Consider the following 16,947-nt stretch of genomic DNA (forward strand, 5'->3'; position numbering starts at 1 on the left):
CTGTGCAAATACAGCAAAGAAGCCAGTGCAGAATTATCAGTGCCAACAATGTTTGTACGCGGACTTTCACACTTTCACACACACAAAAAAAACTTTCAATTGTCTGTGTGTAGCAGACTTCAAATGGTAACCTCCGGACACCACAGAAACACGCCCACCCGATGAATGGGATGATGGACACATGCAATTTATTCACCTTTAACAGAGTAGTGAGTCAATTAGTATACAGACATCGGATGGCCTACTCTCTCATTCCTCTGCTACTCCGTTCGCATACACTATGCATCTGCGCGCGGACACTTAAAGGAGAAGCGATATATATATATTATTTAATGTATAAATGTCGATGATGAATTACCCCACATAACAGAGCTCCACAAACAGAAAACATAAATAGAACATATTTGTAAAAGTTAACATACAAACATACTGTAAATTCTCAAAAATGTACTAATAAATGTACTGCAAACTTTAAGTGCATCAGATTTTTATTGTTGAACCACTGTGTATAATACTAAAAAATTGTTTTTTTCCCCCACAATCACAGTCTCATTGCATGAAAATATACCTCATGGTAATTCGTATGAAGATAGTTGAATATACTGAGGCACACAACCATCAAATGAAGTTCACAAATTACAAAATAACCAGTCAAATTAATAATCACAAATTGAAACATACCTTTAACAGAGTAGTGAGTCAATAATTAGTATCGAACATCGGATGGCCTACTCTCTCATTCCTGCATTGAAAGATGCACGTGAAAATGAAGCGCTTATTTTAACACGGTAAAAAAAGCCACTTTCAAGGAAAATCAGCTAATCACACTGATACACAATATTACAAAAACTCTCAACAGTGTTTTAGCATCATAAATATAGTGATTACATTACAAGAAAACAGTAAATGCAAGACAAATGTGAGAGAGAAAAACTCCCTCTGCTTCTCCGTTCGCATACACTATGCATCTGCGCGAACACTTAAAGGAGAAGCGATATAATTTCCTTCGGTGTCCCACTAATTAAGACCCCACATACAACAATTGGTAGGAACTCCCGATCGGAACTATTGAAAATAGTAAATTGAACACAAGTTTTGCTGAAGTTAACAGTTTAAACAACATTTCTCTTTGCACATAAAAAAATATATAAAATTAAACTCAAGTTCCTAAATCGACCGGCTACATGTGCTCATAAATTTTGGACTGTGCTCCTAATAAAAAAAAGTTAACATAGAGCCCTGTACACACACTCTTCCATCACGGTTCACAGTTAGCCATGTGTGCTGAGAGTTCTGGGCCGAGAACGGTTTGTAATTTTGCCGTGCCGTACTAGGCTCAAGTGGAAACACAACTGGAACCTTTTTTGGAGGTGGAAAAGCAGCTTTTGTCTTTCAGCACATAAAGATGAACTTCTTATCTACCTGATCTCAGACTGTGTTGATGTGGTTTCTCCACTGCATGGACCTTCATGTGGAGCTTCAGGTGAGTTTTAATAGAGAAACTCTTTCCGCACTGATCACAAGTGTGCGGCTTCTCTCTGGTGTGGATCCTCTCATGTGCTTTCAGATTTGATGACAGACTGAATCTCTTGTCACAGTGTGAACACTTGTAAGGTTGTTCTCCAGTGTGGATCCTCTCATGTGATTTCAGATGTTCTGACTGATTGAATCTCTTGTCACAGTGTGAACACATGTAAGGTTTTTCTCCTGTGTGAATTCTCTGGTGCCGTTTTAAATCTTTCCCTGTTGCAAAAGTCTTCTCACACTCAAAGCACCTGTACTCTCTCACACCAGTGTGTATTTTCTGATGAATTTGTAAATATTGCAGAAGTGAAAAACTCTTTCCACACGCAGGACATGAATGTGGCTTCTCCTTCATATGAACTGTCAGATGTTTCTTCAAGTGTGATGCCCTAAGAAATCTTTTGCAACACTGATCGCATGCGAACGGCTTCTCTCCGGTGTGGATAGTCATGTGAACATTAAGGTTTGCTAAACGACTGAAACTATTCCCACATTGATCACATGCGAACGGCTTCTCTCCGGTGTGGATCCTCATGTGGGCATTAAGGTGTGCTAATTGACTGAAACTATTCCCACATTGTTGGCAAGTGAACGGCTTCTCTCCGGTGTGAACTCTCATGTGAATCTTAAGATATTGTTTGCCTGAGAATCTCTTTTCACACTTTTCACACATGAATGGCTTCTCTCCGGTTTGAACTCTCATGTGACTTTCAAGGTGTGTGGATCGGCCGAATAACTTCCCACACTGATTGCATGGATATTGCTTCACTCCGGTGTGAAGTTTGATGTGAACATTAAGATTATGTTTGTTTGTGAAGCACTTTCCACATTGATTGCATGGGTGCAGCCCCTCTCCAGTGTGGATCTTCATGTGGTCTTTAAGCTTTATTTTTTCTGTGAATCTCTTCCCGCACTGATCGCAGGTGAACGGCTTCTCTCCAGTGTGAACTCTCATGTGAATCTCAAGTTTTTGTTTGTATGCAAAACTCTTTCCACACTGAGTGCAGGTGAACGGCTTCTCTCCAGTATGAATTCTCATGTGAATCTCAAGTTTTTGTTTGTATGTAAAACTCTTTCCACACTGATCGCAGGTGAACGGCTTCTCTCCAGTGTGAACTCTCATGTGAATCTCAAGTTTTTGTTTGTATGCAAAACTCTTTCCACACTGAGTGCAGGTGAACGGCTTCTCTCCAGTATGAACTCTCATGTGAATCTCAAGTTTTTGTTTGTATGCAAAACTCTTTCCACACTGAGTGCAGGTGAAAGATTTCTTGCTTTTTCTTTTCTTTAATTTTATTTTAGTCTTTGAGCGACTCAAAGGTTTTTCTCCAGATTTGACATGATGTTCCTCCTCCACTTCACTCAGTTCTTCTCTCTCCTCCTCCACTTCACTCAGTTCTTCTCTCTCCTCCTCCACTTCACTCAGTTCTTCTCTCTCCTCCTCCACTTCACTCAGTTCTTCTCTCTCCTCCTCCACTTCACTCAGTTCTTCTCTCTCCTCCTCCACTTCACTCAGTTCTTCACTCTCCTCTTCCATCGGGTCTGGCATGAAAGAAAAACTCTCAATTTCAAATTTTCTAAATAATCAAAATAATTAAAAGAGAAAAATAATGGAGTGAATGGACATAAAAATTATTCCAGATACAACTGCTATAAAATATTACAATAATTTAAGTATTTTTATAAATTAATTATACGTCCCTGAAACTTTCCATGAATGATGTACACTGATCTTTCGGTTATTTAAAAAAAAAACCATAGGCAAAAATCCCATGTTTCTGTAGTGAGAACTATTAAATACAGTGGGTAGGGAAAGTATTCAGAACCCCTTAAATTGTTCACTCTTTGTTATATTGCAGCCATTTGCTAAAATCATTTAAGTTAATTTTTTCCCATCATTGTACACACGGCACCCCATATTGACAGAAAAACACAGAATTGTTGAAATTTTTGCACATTTATTAAAAAAGAAAAACTGAAATATCACATGGTCTTAAGTATTCAGACCCTTTGCTTAGTATTTAGCACCCTTTTGATCTAATACAGGCATGAGTCTTTTTGGGAAAGATGCAACAAGTTTTTCACATCTGGATTTGGGTATCCTCTACCATTCCTCCTTGCAGATCCTCTCCAGTTCTGTCAGGTTGGATGGTAAACATTGGTGGGCAGCCATTTTCAGGTCTCTCCAGAGATGCTCAATTGGGTTTAAGTCAGGGCTCTGCCTGGGCCATTCAAAAACAGTCATGGAGTTGTTGTGAAGCCACTCCTTCGTTATTTTAGTGGTGTACTTAGGGTCATTGTCTTGTTGGAAGGTGAACCTTTCAGCCCAGTCTGAGGTCCAGAGCACTCTGGAGAAGGTTTTCGTCCAGGATATCCCTGTACTTGACCACATTCATCTTTCCCTCAATTGCAACCAGTCGTCCTGTCCCTGCAGCTGAAAAACACCCCAACAGCATGATGCTGCCACCACCATGCTTCACTGTTGAGATTGTATTGGACAAGAGTAATGAGCAGTGCCTGGTTTTCTCCACACATACCGCTTAGAATTAAGGCCAAAAAGTTCTATCTTGGTCTCATTAGACCAGAGAATCTTATTTATCACCATCTTGGAGTCCTGCAGGTGTTTTTTAGGAAACTTGCACTGAGGAGAGGCTTCCTTTGGGCCACACTGCCATAAAGCCCCGACTGGTGGATGGCTGCAGTGATGGTTGACTTACTACAACTTTCTCCCATCTCCGGACTGCAGCTCTGGAGATCAGCCACAGTGATCTTTGTGTTCTTCTTTACCTCTCTCACCAAGGCTCTTCTCCCCCGATAGCTCAGTTTGGCCGGACGGACCAAGGAAGGGTTCTGATCGTCCCAAACGCTTCCACTTAAGGATTATGGAGGCCACTGTGCTCTTAGGAACCTTAAGTGCAGCAGAATTTTTTTTGTAACCTTGGCCAGATCTCTGCCTTGCCACAATTCAGCTCTTCAGGCAGTTCCTTTGACCTCATAATTCTCATTTGCTCTGGAACAGCCAGCCAGAACATGCACTGTGAGCTGTAAGGTCTTATATAGACAGGTGTGTGGATTTCCTAATCAAGTCCAATCAGTATAATCAAACACAGCTGGACTCAAATGAAGGTGTAGAACCATCTCAAAGATGATCATAAGAAATGGACAGCACCTGAGTTAAATATATGAGCGTCACAGCAAAGGGTCTGAATACTTAGGACCATGCGATATTACAGTTTTTTTTTTTAATAAATGTGCAAAAATGTCAACAATTCTGTGTTTTTCTGTCAATATGGGATGCTGTGTGTACAATAAAGAGGGAAAAAAAGTGTGTAATATAGCTCTAAGTGAATGAAAACATCCTGCAAAATTTTATATCTGAAAGTGCACCGTATATAAAGTTATTGTCTTTCAAAAGTTAGAGTCGACTCTGAGTCAATGAAATGAATTGTTTTTTAAACGAGTCATTAGCCATTTCGTAGTGACGTAGATACGAAACATTAGCATATTGGCCGCACGCAGCAAGTATAAACTTGAACACATTCAAATACTTCAGCTGAATAGCAGCATGTCGAGAAGACGATGTGTTCTACAATGCAAAGATAGTACAGCCACTTTGTTTTCACTGCCCAGGGACGAGCATGTGAAGAATCAGTAGGGCTGTCGCGATACCGCAATATTGCAGTACCACGCTTTTGACAGGACAACCGCAGAGGAATGCAAGTAACCGCAGCAACCGCGAACCACGTTTTCTTTTTTCATAAGGTCACCCTTCGTAGTTCGTACCATGTGTATTGAATGTTAAATATGTTAATAATGATAACAAGACTGTTTAATTGGTTACATTGTTTTTGTGTATGCTGACCACATCATAACACGTATTTATATAGCAACAAAAAAATATAAATAAATAAATAAATGGCAGTAAAACCGCATATCGCGCTATTGAGCCACTCAAAATTACCACAAGGGAAATTCCTTCACCGCGACAGCCCTAAGAATCAGTGGTTAAAGTTCATATTTGCACTATACCACAACAGTATAGCCTTGTGTTGTGTTCTCATCATTTTAATGACGAATCCTTCACAAACATAAATTAATTCAACTGTGGATTCGCAAGCCGGTTGATACTGAAGGAGGGCTCAGTACCCAGTGTATATGGATCAGCTTCATCCTCCTCCAAATCACAACCTGCAAGTATTATTAATAATGTTTGCTGTTATGTTTTCTGTAGCATGCTCAATACATATTTTGTTGTGTGTTGTGAACGCTCCGCGCAGCTTCTAGGTCTCCATCTAACAGCAACGTGTTCGCTCTCAATTGTTTAGAAATATGTCAAATGTTTGTCGTTGTTATTACTTGGTTTTTACTCGTGGGTATTATTGTTGGTACTTGGTGTAGCTAACGTTCCTACTGCAGTGCTTTATCAATATGTTTCTGCGTTGGGCTAACGCAAACAATGACTTGATTGGGTGTTTACCACCGAGCTGTGGGCTATGGGCGCTAACATAAACCTAAATCAAATTATTCCCTCTCTGAGCAGGGCTTGACATTAACTTTTTGAGGCACTTGTCCTTCGGACAAGTAAATTGTCGTTCGGACAAGTCCTTTGGACAAGTAAATTTACGTTTCAATTGTCCATGCACAAAAGTCAATTGTCCGGGTAAAGATTTATAATTTTATCTAGGGCTGCACGATTTGAGGAAAATATCATATTGCAATTATTGAGATCAATATTGCAATTGTGATATAATAAACAAATGGTTTCATGAGTCAACTTGTTTGGTTCTAAAGCAAATGCACACACAGATTAGTGATAATTCTGAAATAAGCAATAACAACTAAATGATTGGATAACGTCTATAATGATCAATAAGCCATTGTCTAGATAAAAAATTAACTGTCTAACAGGACATATACAGAAATTGAATAAAGTGATCAAACAAAACAAAATCATATATAGACTAATCCTTATTAAAGCTACACAAGTTCTTTAGTCAAGAGCAGTGAGTAATTTTCTCTGTTCCCTTTGTTTTTTGATTAATTTTTCCTGACAGTACTTTATTGGCAGCTGGCCCTTTAAGACCAGCTGCTTTCTGACAGAGATGCAGATCTCACCCACGCCTCATTCTCTCACGAGTCTTTATGTCCATAATAAGACGGCTCTTATTTTATGAAGATACTCGACAAACGACATTTTGGCATAATTGTGTGTGTTATTGTTTGTTCAAGCGCGAAAGATAACTGTATTCTGGCGCACAGTCTGTGCATGGGCATTATACTGGCGCGCGTCTTCCTGTGATTCACATTCAGGACATTCACAGGCAGCGCGAAAAATGTGTTAGTTTCAAATCGGTAAAATTAAATCGGTAAAATAGACGCAATGAGTGGCACATAACGTGAAGTAACATGGCATTTATTTTGTTTGAAATTTAACTTGTCCAGAGGGACAGCTAATTTTCTCTTCCACTTGTCCTACAAAAAATCCACTTGTCCCGGACAAGCGGAAAAGCCTTAATGTCGAGTTATTTTTTACAACAAAGCAGGAGACCATCATTATTATCACAATGTAAATGATGCAACTGACTGGGTCATTTGACAAATCACCGTAGATTAGCGTCACGCATATGGAGGACCAAACCTGCAGAAATTAAAAATGAATAAATTAATAAATAAATGAATAAATATGCGAATTAATGTAAATTAAATGAATAAATGACTATTTATACTTTTATTTCCCTATTTATGTATAATTATCTTTTTTCCACATTTATTTATTTTTTCATTTATTTATTTATGCATTTATTTATTTTCAATTTTATTTATTTTCACATTTATTTATGTATATATGCATTTATGTCTACATTTATTTATCAATACATTTAGTTATTTATTTATACATTTATTTATTCATACATTTATTGCTCTAGTATGCTAATGAGGGGGGCGTGTTTTACCTAAGGCATAGCAATCGATCTCAGAGTGGCAGTACTGAAGCATTGAGGCCACAGTGACACCTTGTGGTGTGACCAAACAATACGCAAGAGGTTTGTGGACGTGACTTTACAGGTCACGCAGGAAATAAATGACTTAGAGATGGGCAATATGGCCAAAATCTTATAACACGGTTTATGTCCTTTAATATGCCCTAACTGTATATAGCTATATAGGTTTACCATACATAGGCCTTCTCTTTATTCCGGACATGGCTGTAACACATCAGCAGGTCGGGATTTCTAAAATGTCTGGTCATACATGAACAGAATCCGTAGATAACAGACACGGAAGCGCATCAAATTATCCACTATTAACCAAATTTTTTTACATGCATTGTAGATCCGTACACAGAAGCTAACTGCATTTTTAATGTAGCCTATCTTCCAAAAACAATGTTGACAGCAACAAACTTTTCCATAAAGAGGTGAAATTTCCGCTATAAATTGATTTCCTGGGGCATTTTTTAAAAACCTTATTATAGGCTATATGCATCATAATATAGCCTATAAGTCCTTAAGTTTAACTGATCAATTCAGTTAATAAGGCACTACTGTAGGGCTGTCACCAGTAAAATCAGTTTCAACAAAATCCATCTTCACACTGCAGATGTGGGACTGACGCTGACTCTGAATGGCATTAGATATTATTTACACAGACTGTTAATGCAGAGGAGCCATGGATGCATTTACACTGCAATTACAGTTGCGTAAATGTTATGAGATTCATTTTTTATATAATATTTTGAATGTTAAAATATTTAATGATAGAATCGATGAAATTATACTTTTAAGTATGAAACTAAAACAGAAAGTAGGCCACCGTCTTAACGAGTGAGTTCAATAATTAATTCAGACGATTCGTTCAAATAGGCTACTGATTCGTTCAGTAAGAAAACACCACGTGTTGCTTAGAGTCGCAGCGGTTCTGTGGAGTTTGGAACTTTTTTTCTTTTTCTGAAGAAACAGCAAAAAATAAAGAAAAAGTATTTTTCAACACACTTCCCGTGTGCTAGTATATCATATTATGTTATATAATAAAATTGTCACATACATAGGCTTTTTTACACCATTTTTAATTGGGGCATTTATTTATTAATTTTGTTGTTTGCGAGGTGGCGGAAGAAAGTTTTTTTTTGAGAAATAAACCAATTTACATACAAAATAGGCTTTGAACAAACAATAGGCTATTAACAAAATTGTATTTTTTTACAATTCTCAAAAGGCCGACGTAGTTGCAAATTACAATAAATAACAGCAATGAAGACTCAAATCATATTTACAACCATGAAAGGCAAGGAAGAGAAAATAAATAAATGAATTAAAATATTATAATTGTAATGTTGTAATACTATAATGTTGTTCTTTCAATTATTTCAATTATAATATTTTTAATTCATTTATTTATTTTCTCTTTATTTACCTTATTTACCTCTTTATGGAAAAGTTTGTTGCCGTCAACATTGTTTTTGGAAGATAGGCTACATTAAAAATGCAGTTAGCTTCTGTGTACGGATCTACAATGCATATCATAAAATGTGGTAAATAGTGGATAATTTTGACGCGCTTCCGTGTCTGTTATCTACGGATTCTGTTCATGTGTGCCCAGACATTTTAGAAATCCCGACCTGCTGATGTTTTACAGCCATGATTTCCCCCACAAACCTCTTGCGTATTGTTTGGTCACACCACAAGGTGTCACTGTGGCCTCAATGCTTCAGTACTGCCACTCTGAGATCGACTGCTATGTCTTAGGTAAAACACGCCCCCCTCATTAGCATACTAAAGCAATAAATGTATAAATAAATAAATGTATAAATAAATAAATGTCGACAAATACATATATACATAAATAAATGTGAAAATAAATTAAATTGAAAATAAATAAATGCATAAATAAATAAATGAAAAAATAAATAAATGTGGAAAAAATATAATTATACATAAATAAGGAAATAAAAGTATAAATAGTCATTTATTTATTTATTTTTACATGTATTCGCATATTTATTTGTTTATTTATTCATTTATTAATTTTTAATTTCTGCAGGTTTGGTCCTCCATACACGGAAAGGAGGGGTTGGGAAAAATTAATCGTTGAACGAATCATTTTGAGTCATTGAGCAAATCAGGTAAAAATAAATGCATATTCTAAGACAATTAAAGTGTTTTTTGTCCTTGCATGCATGTGAAACTGTTTTTGGGAACTCCCAAAACAAAAATAGGTACATTTCAAATGCCATGATAGGGGCACTTTAAATGATTTTAGCAAATGGCTGCATTATATCAAAGAGTGAAACATTTAAGGGGGTCTGAATACTTTCCGTACCCACTGTATGTTTGATCAATGGCACTTATCTAACATATGAACATTAAAATACACAATAGTGCCTTTATTTTGACACCAACATTTAGATTGATATTTAATTATGTTAAAAACTACTAAAACGTTTACATTTTTAGGGGCCGTTCAAGAACCGCAAGATCAAGGGAATTTCACTGTGAGAAAGAACACAAATGTTTGCAGTAAAGCAGAGTAGATTGTAAATTTTCTGATTTTGGAATGATTATCATTTGTTATACATGTTTGTAAAAAATATGCACAAAATTCAGGTAACACTTGTTACAAATATTTAAATATAGTGTTCATGTCAATGGTTCGTCTTGTGCTGGTCTGCGAAGCGCCAGGCATTATGTCATCACGTTGGAGAGGTCACGCTGGACATCATTAAACATCCAGGATACGCACACGAAAGGACCATTTTAACAGACTGATCTCATGAAATAGCGTATGTATGACACGCCAATTCGTATTTCCATTTTTGGCGTGCTATCAACACGCATAATCGTTTTTTTACTATATATAAATATATGACCTACCCCAACCCCGTCCCTAAACCTACCTGTCACTGGGGTTTAGGGCTTTAACTCCGAACTTAGTTATTCGAATATAATTCGAATATTTACAAAAATAATGATATTCTAACTAATATTAGGCAGCCTTTAATATTCAAACCTGTTATGGGCATTATTTTTTGTAAATGTGTTTGCCTGTAAACGTTGTTTTCAATTCAGACTCCGAGGCTTTTTCACGCCTGGTGAAGTCACGCCTAGCAAGGCAATTATTGGTCATCTGGACTCCTGTAGGTGACGTTAGCATCCTGGTTAGCGCAGCGCCTATTTTGTATATCAAAACAATGGCCGCGTCAACGCCTACAACAACAACAACGCCTGACGGGGAGTTTTAAATCTACACTCCTGACAATTTGAAAAGCAACGTGTGGCGCTACTTACATTTTACCATGTATTCGTTCACTGTTAACATCCTGTGAACGGTAAGTTAAGCCCCAGCTTCTTTAATCATTTTGACATCGATGAGCTAGACCGCTGAACTTTAAGACATCATGTAATGGGAGTGCATCATAGCATCATCAAGAATATCAAATACATTGCCAAGAATCTCTTATTTGCATCTTAAGTTTATTGCCAATAATAATGACAGGTTTGCGAAAAGTGTAGAACTCTGAGCTCGTGCAAAACACATCTTCACCACGGAGAATCATTTAAACGCCTCTGATTGGCTGATGCGTTCAACAGACATGTCTGTGATTGGCTACAATGCTCAACGCTGCAAAAGCACGTTACAAGTACCTTTAATGCAGAGATAAAAATATAAATAAAACTGTAATAGCCTACGCACTTTTCATGATTAGGTAATCGTGGCAGCTGTAATCTTATTCAAATTTGTTTTTCTGATTAATTGTTCTGCTCTAACACTTGTTACAGATAAAGCGTTGTGGAATTTTTCGGTTCGCGTACCTACCCGAAGTGATAAGATAAAATAAAAATTCTGCATCAAAATTTATAGACAAGTAGTTTGTTTAGGCATGGTTTGTAAGGAATTATAAACCTGCGCACATATATTCAAACGCACATAACTATAGAATCAATTCTTAATGCGCATGTGAACGCCATCAGCGTCTATCACAGGTTCACGTTTAAAGTCTGTTTAGAGAGAACGGTGTCGTCTTAGCGGCCCCTAATTTAATAACAAACTATCATTTAGACGGAAGTGAATCAATCAAAACTAACTTTAGCTGGAAAAAACATTGTTCAAGAACCACTATAAAACCAAACCAATCTCTGTTACCTTAAATTATATCTTTATCTCTGTAAAGCTGCTTTGAAACAATCTACATTGTTAAAAGCGCTATATAAATGAGGATGACTTGCCTTGACTCTATAAGAAAGACAAGGAAACAAAATATTCGGGACTTTACTTAAAACATTCGGGGCTTTAGCCCCCTTAGCCCAGCCCTAACATTGTGGCATTTAATGGTCATAATATTATTAATTAATATTTGAATATTAATATACAAACAAACTTTAAATGTGATTTTTGGACAAAAGTCAAAGCCCTACTGGGGTTAATAGCATGTATGATTCTTCCCCTACCATCCTAGGAAAAAAGATGTAGATATTCATTTTGCTTCAGACATACAAGCAAAAGATGACGTTTCGTTTCGCCGTGGACATACACGTGGATAGCTGAAAATGCGTATGGATAACACGCCACTTGATTTGAAAGTGGCGTGTATGTTTACGCAAAGTCATGATGGTCATGTTGATTTTAAACAATAAACTGAAAAAAAGACAAATGTGTAATTCAACATACAATCAAATTTGAATGATCCTCCTTCTCCACACTAGTAAACAACTGGGCGGTACTTCCACTTGACCTTTCCAACGTGATGACGTAATGCCTGGCGTGCACGAAAACTTTATCGTGCTTTACAATGTTTTTCACGCCTTTAGTGTAGCTTAAACAATAGCACAATAGTATGCACACTATCGGACCTCACTGAGAAGCTGCAGCCGTGGTGGGATGATTTTTGGTGTGGCGGATGAATGTTTCTAACATGAATGTTCTTCAGCATCATGAATGAATGAAGAATAAACACCAACCTCTTTGTTCTTCAGGATCTTCAGTGTGTTTCATTCTGCAGGTTCTGGACCACTAGTGTTCTCACTGTCCTCTTTAATAAACTCAGTCTTTGCAGATTTCAGCTCTTCCTGATGCTCTGATGCTTGAAGCTGATGGAAATATTCCAGCGTTTATTGGATAATTACAGAAGGAGGAGCTTCACTGATGGTATAACTGCAGTGGGAGGAGCTTCACTGATGATGAATTGTAATGTGAGGAGTAGATCTGCCAAAATCAAAAATATATATTATGGAGTTTGTATCTATGCTTTTTTTTACCAGAATAAAATAATGCAAATAATGGTAAGAAAAACAGTTGAAAACATACAGAAATAAACAAAGGCTACATATAGTAACCAACAAATCCCCTCAGTCTGCTGACACCAAAGAAACAAGTTTTAAGTGTACATTTACAGGAGATCTGAAGACATCAGCATAATAAATGAGGTGAAAACAGGAACTATTGCCATGAAATAAAGAGTGTTTTCAGCAGATCTGTTAATATTGATGATCCTCAGACAATCAACACTCATTAAACAAACCATTCAGCATCATCAGCAGATCATCTCACTTTTATTAAGTGTTTTCTGTTAGAAATACATTATTTGAGTCAGGATACACGATAAAAGCCTGTAAAACAACTATATTGAAAGACAACAGTGTTATTTCTCACAAAATAACATGGATAAATCATCAATAATATAAAAAAATATTAAATAAATAAGCTATATTTGCAAACCTCTAAGTTATAGGCAAATCACCACAACATAAAAATATACACACAACACAAAATATAGTTCAACTTTATAATAACTATTAATTGCAATAAAGTAATTAAATAATGAACATGTTACTACAAACTGACAATGATCATAAAACTCTTAACGTTAAACAATAAAGATAACGTACTCATACAGGGGCAATAAAGTGTTAGAATAAACATTAATAAGTAACGTTAAATGTAATCTTCCAAAGATAAATGTCGACAAAGAAAAAAAGTTAAACATGGAAATGGCAACAGCAACACTTGAGATCAATTCCCCTCACAGTTCTAAAACTTTGACTGGACATTCAGTAACAGTTCTCACTCCAAACATCGAGACAATCACACAAACGAACACAAAATATCTCAGGTCTGATTCTGAATGAACTCCACATATTCTCCTCATGCTCGCTGCTGCTGCACTAAATGTGTATTTCAGGAGGAAGGCGAAAAGACGCACGAGTATCGATGTGATCGATGAAAACAATACAGAGATGAGTCTGTCGCTTAAACAAAATGTATAAATTGTGTTTGATGGTTGTGTAAAGATGAAAAATACCGTAAACCGCTCTCCTCGCCTAAGAAGACTCGACACTGAAATTCTTCTTCTTCTTTGTTTTTAACGGCGGTTGGCAACCAGCTTTTGATGCATTACCGCCACCTTCTCTTCCGGAGTGTGAATCAGACATTAGGCTTCCAATTTAGTTTCCACATAAAAGATTTAAAAAAAAAAAAAACAACAACCTTATAACACACACTCACATTCATTAATTTCCCTACATACTTTCCAATATCCCTATTTATCCTCATAACCTAGCATACAAACCAGTTTCCCTTAAAAAAGTTAACAATATTCTAACCTGTGCTCTGTAACCTATCTTCAACAATCCTTTTAATCTTAATTCCTGCACCCCTAATTCCCTCAAATTATTCCTCATTATTATTCTCTGTACCTCATACGTCCTACATCTTATAATTATGTGCTCCACTGACTCCTCTTCCTGACACCACTCACACAAGCCTGTCTCATGTTTTCCTATCATTTTCAGTGATTTGTTTAAAGCACAGTGCCCCATCCTTAACCTCGTTATTACAGTGTCCTCTCTCCTGTGCCCACCACCTAACCTAGTTATTTTTACACTCTTTTGAATTTGATATAAATGCCTTCCTTTCTCCTCTTTGTCCCACCTTTCTTACCACATTTGGTTAGTTTTTTCCCAGATAATACTTTTGACCTCTGCTTTACTTATTTTAATTTGCATTTCTATATTTTCCTTCTTTAAAGCCCTCTTTGCCAATTCATCCACCTGCTCATTCCCTTTCACCCCTACATGTGCTGGAACCCACATAAATTGTACCTGTCCTCCTTGATTTGTTGTCCTTGTAACTGACTGAAGGACTTCATACAATACATCCTGACAGCTTTTTGAGTGAAAAGACCTTAAACTCACAAGGACTGAGGATGAATCAGAGCATATCAGCACCTTTTCTTGCCTTGTTTTTTCCACCCACCTTAACGCAACGAACGCTGCCACCATTTCCACTGTATATACTTCTAAAAAATCGGATGTTCTTCTATTAATTCCTATTCTTTTTGCAGGTATTGCCACCCCATATCCTGTCACTCCTGTCTCAGGTTTCTTAGAACCATCTGTATATATATATATGTATGAATTCTTTATAATCTTTATTTATATGGTATTTGAATGCTCTAATCAAATCTATTCGATCTTTTTCTTTCCTTTTTAACTCTAACAAATACCAGTCAATATCTGGCCAAACAAGTACCCATGGAGCCACCATCGGATATATATAACAGCAGGGCTCAACTTCATATCAAACACTCCAAATTCTATTGCTACCTCATTACCAACTCGACTAAAATTATCTCCATTAAATCTTGCGTTCTCCCATGTCTCCTGCAACACTACTTTAGTTGCATTTTCCTTCTATTTTCTTCATATGATCTGCCCATGTTAATCGTGAATCGAAAACAACTCCCCAAAATTTGAATGTTCCAACCCTTTCCAATTCTTTCCCATACATATTTAACTTCATCCCTTCCTTAATTTGTTTCCTGGAGAAAAAGACTGTTTGTGTTTTTTCTTAACTGAAACCCCCAATCATATCCCCACTCCACCACCTCATCAATTGCTCCTTGTACTTTCCTGATTGCATACTCCATATTTCTTCCCCTTTTCCACAAAGCCCCATCATACCGTATACGATGTGGGCAATGGAACGCCTTAAGGCAGTGTGATAAGCCCGCTACTTTTTATCATCATGATCGATGATGTCTTCACAAAGGTGCCAATGGATATAAGGAGGTCACTGTTTGCGGATTATGGGGCTTTGTGGAAAAGGGGAAGGAATGCAGCTAACTGCACAAAATATTGCAGGCATTACTGAGACCGCCGGTCGTCGTGATGGCGGCGCAAAGCTACAGTGACGTCATGTGAACCGAATGAATATGATATCTATGGGCTAGACACCACTGGCTGGACACCAGTGGATAGACAGCCTACGTCATTTCCATGTTCTCTGTCATTTCCGTTTTGCCGCTAATTTCCGTTTTCACCGCTGGATTGACATATATTTATTTTATATTTTCACCTATGGATAGACAGCATATTTATTTTCTGTTTTTACCAGTGGATAGACAGCATTCTTTGCAGGCGTAATTGCACACGTCTTTTCCATATTGTCATTTTACTTTTATGACATAAAATATATAATATAAAAGCTGTGTGCAAATTGAAATATGATCTTTATCATATCTCTTTACATAAAACAATTCTCAATAATATACTTAATATTATAACATCAATAATTCATGCAAACTGCATTCACAAGAACCACCTTGAAAATATATATTGTTCAAATCATATCACTATTTTTTGTGACTTTAATTCAGCCTAGATCAATGGACTATAACGTTTTGTCAATACAACAGACTTGTACATGTTAATTGACCACAGTTTTTTGCCTTGCCCATTTGGATATTCAATTCTTTTTTTTTCTTTTTTTTTGTAAATGTAACCACTTCTGTTTTTAAAATATACGTAGATTCACATGATCAGACAATTTACCAAACAATCCAGATCAAATTAACACTTCATGGTTTTATTGGAAATTACACAATCTAATTAGTAAAATTAGTCAAATCTGACCATCAGAATGAAGATGCCACAGTCAGGCCCGTAAGGTTGTGGGGGAAGACCCTATTTCAAGAGAAACTAAAACATGAACAGTTCCAAATAAACTATTGCACACTGTGCACACCACACCTCATTCCTGCCCCCTAAAACTGGCAATCTGGGCAATGCTCAGGAAATTCAGGGTCTGTATAAAACCCTCGCAGGTCTCCACGTCTTCCGTTTACACAGTACCCCACCCAGTCTTTGAAAAAACATCTGCAATTTCTGCATTGTACAATTTTAAAAGGGACACACGTCTCTTACAGCCTGGGGCAGTTTTTTGACATTCACCACACCTAAAACAAGAACAGATGTACAATATGATTAGAATGAGCATGTTTATATTTAACTATATTAGAGTTCAAGTGTTGATTCAAGGCCAATACAGAAATGAAAAATTGATTAAAATCTTACTCTCCAGCCAAGCACAATGGGCCCGCTTTAAACATCATCATAAACATATTAAACATCAGGCATTTACACGTGCATA

General features: G+C 36.9%; 3 protein-coding genes across 11 annotated transcripts in view; 1 reads left to right on the forward strand and 2 right to left on the reverse strand.

Annotated features, from left to right (window-relative positions):
- The window catches only part of LOC143710998 (MIF4G domain-containing protein B), a 1,123,636-nt gene that overhangs the window by 900,780 nt on the left and 205,909 nt on the right, over positions 1 to 16,947 (forward strand). The gene's annotated exons all lie outside the window — the stretch shown is intronic.
- The window catches only part of LOC143710977 (uncharacterized), a 223,226-nt gene that overhangs the window by 128,669 nt on the left and 77,610 nt on the right, over positions 1 to 16,947 (reverse strand). The window lies entirely within an intron of this gene.
- Positions 167 to 14,169, reverse strand: LOC143710968 (uncharacterized). Of its 6 annotated transcripts, XM_077202246.1 has the most exons (4): positions 13,820 to 14,169; positions 12,480 to 12,723; positions 3,002 to 3,066; positions 167 to 2,880 (listed from the first exon to the last, which is right to left on the reverse strand). In XM_077202246.1, coding segments are annotated over exons 3-4 (1,467 nt in total). In that variant the 5' UTR covers positions 3,003 to 3,066; positions 12,480 to 12,723; positions 13,820 to 14,169; the 3' UTR covers positions 167 to 1,414. The 6 variants fall into 6 exon arrangements, with proteins under 6 accessions (XP_077058361.1, XP_077058360.1, XP_077058358.1 ...); XM_077202245.1 differs by lacking the exon at positions 3,002 to 3,066 and having other exon boundaries at positions 167 to 2,922; positions 13,820 to 14,084; XM_077202243.1 differs by having other exon boundaries at positions 167 to 3,042; positions 13,820 to 14,084.

The sequence above is a fragment of the Siphateles boraxobius genome, unplaced genomic scaffold (assembly GCF_051911475.1).
Source record: "Siphateles boraxobius isolate OS27281-9 unplaced genomic scaffold, OSU_SipBor_1 49, whole genome shotgun sequence".
Classification (NCBI taxonomy): domain Eukaryota; kingdom Metazoa; phylum Chordata; class Actinopteri; order Cypriniformes; family Leuciscidae; genus Siphateles; species Siphateles boraxobius.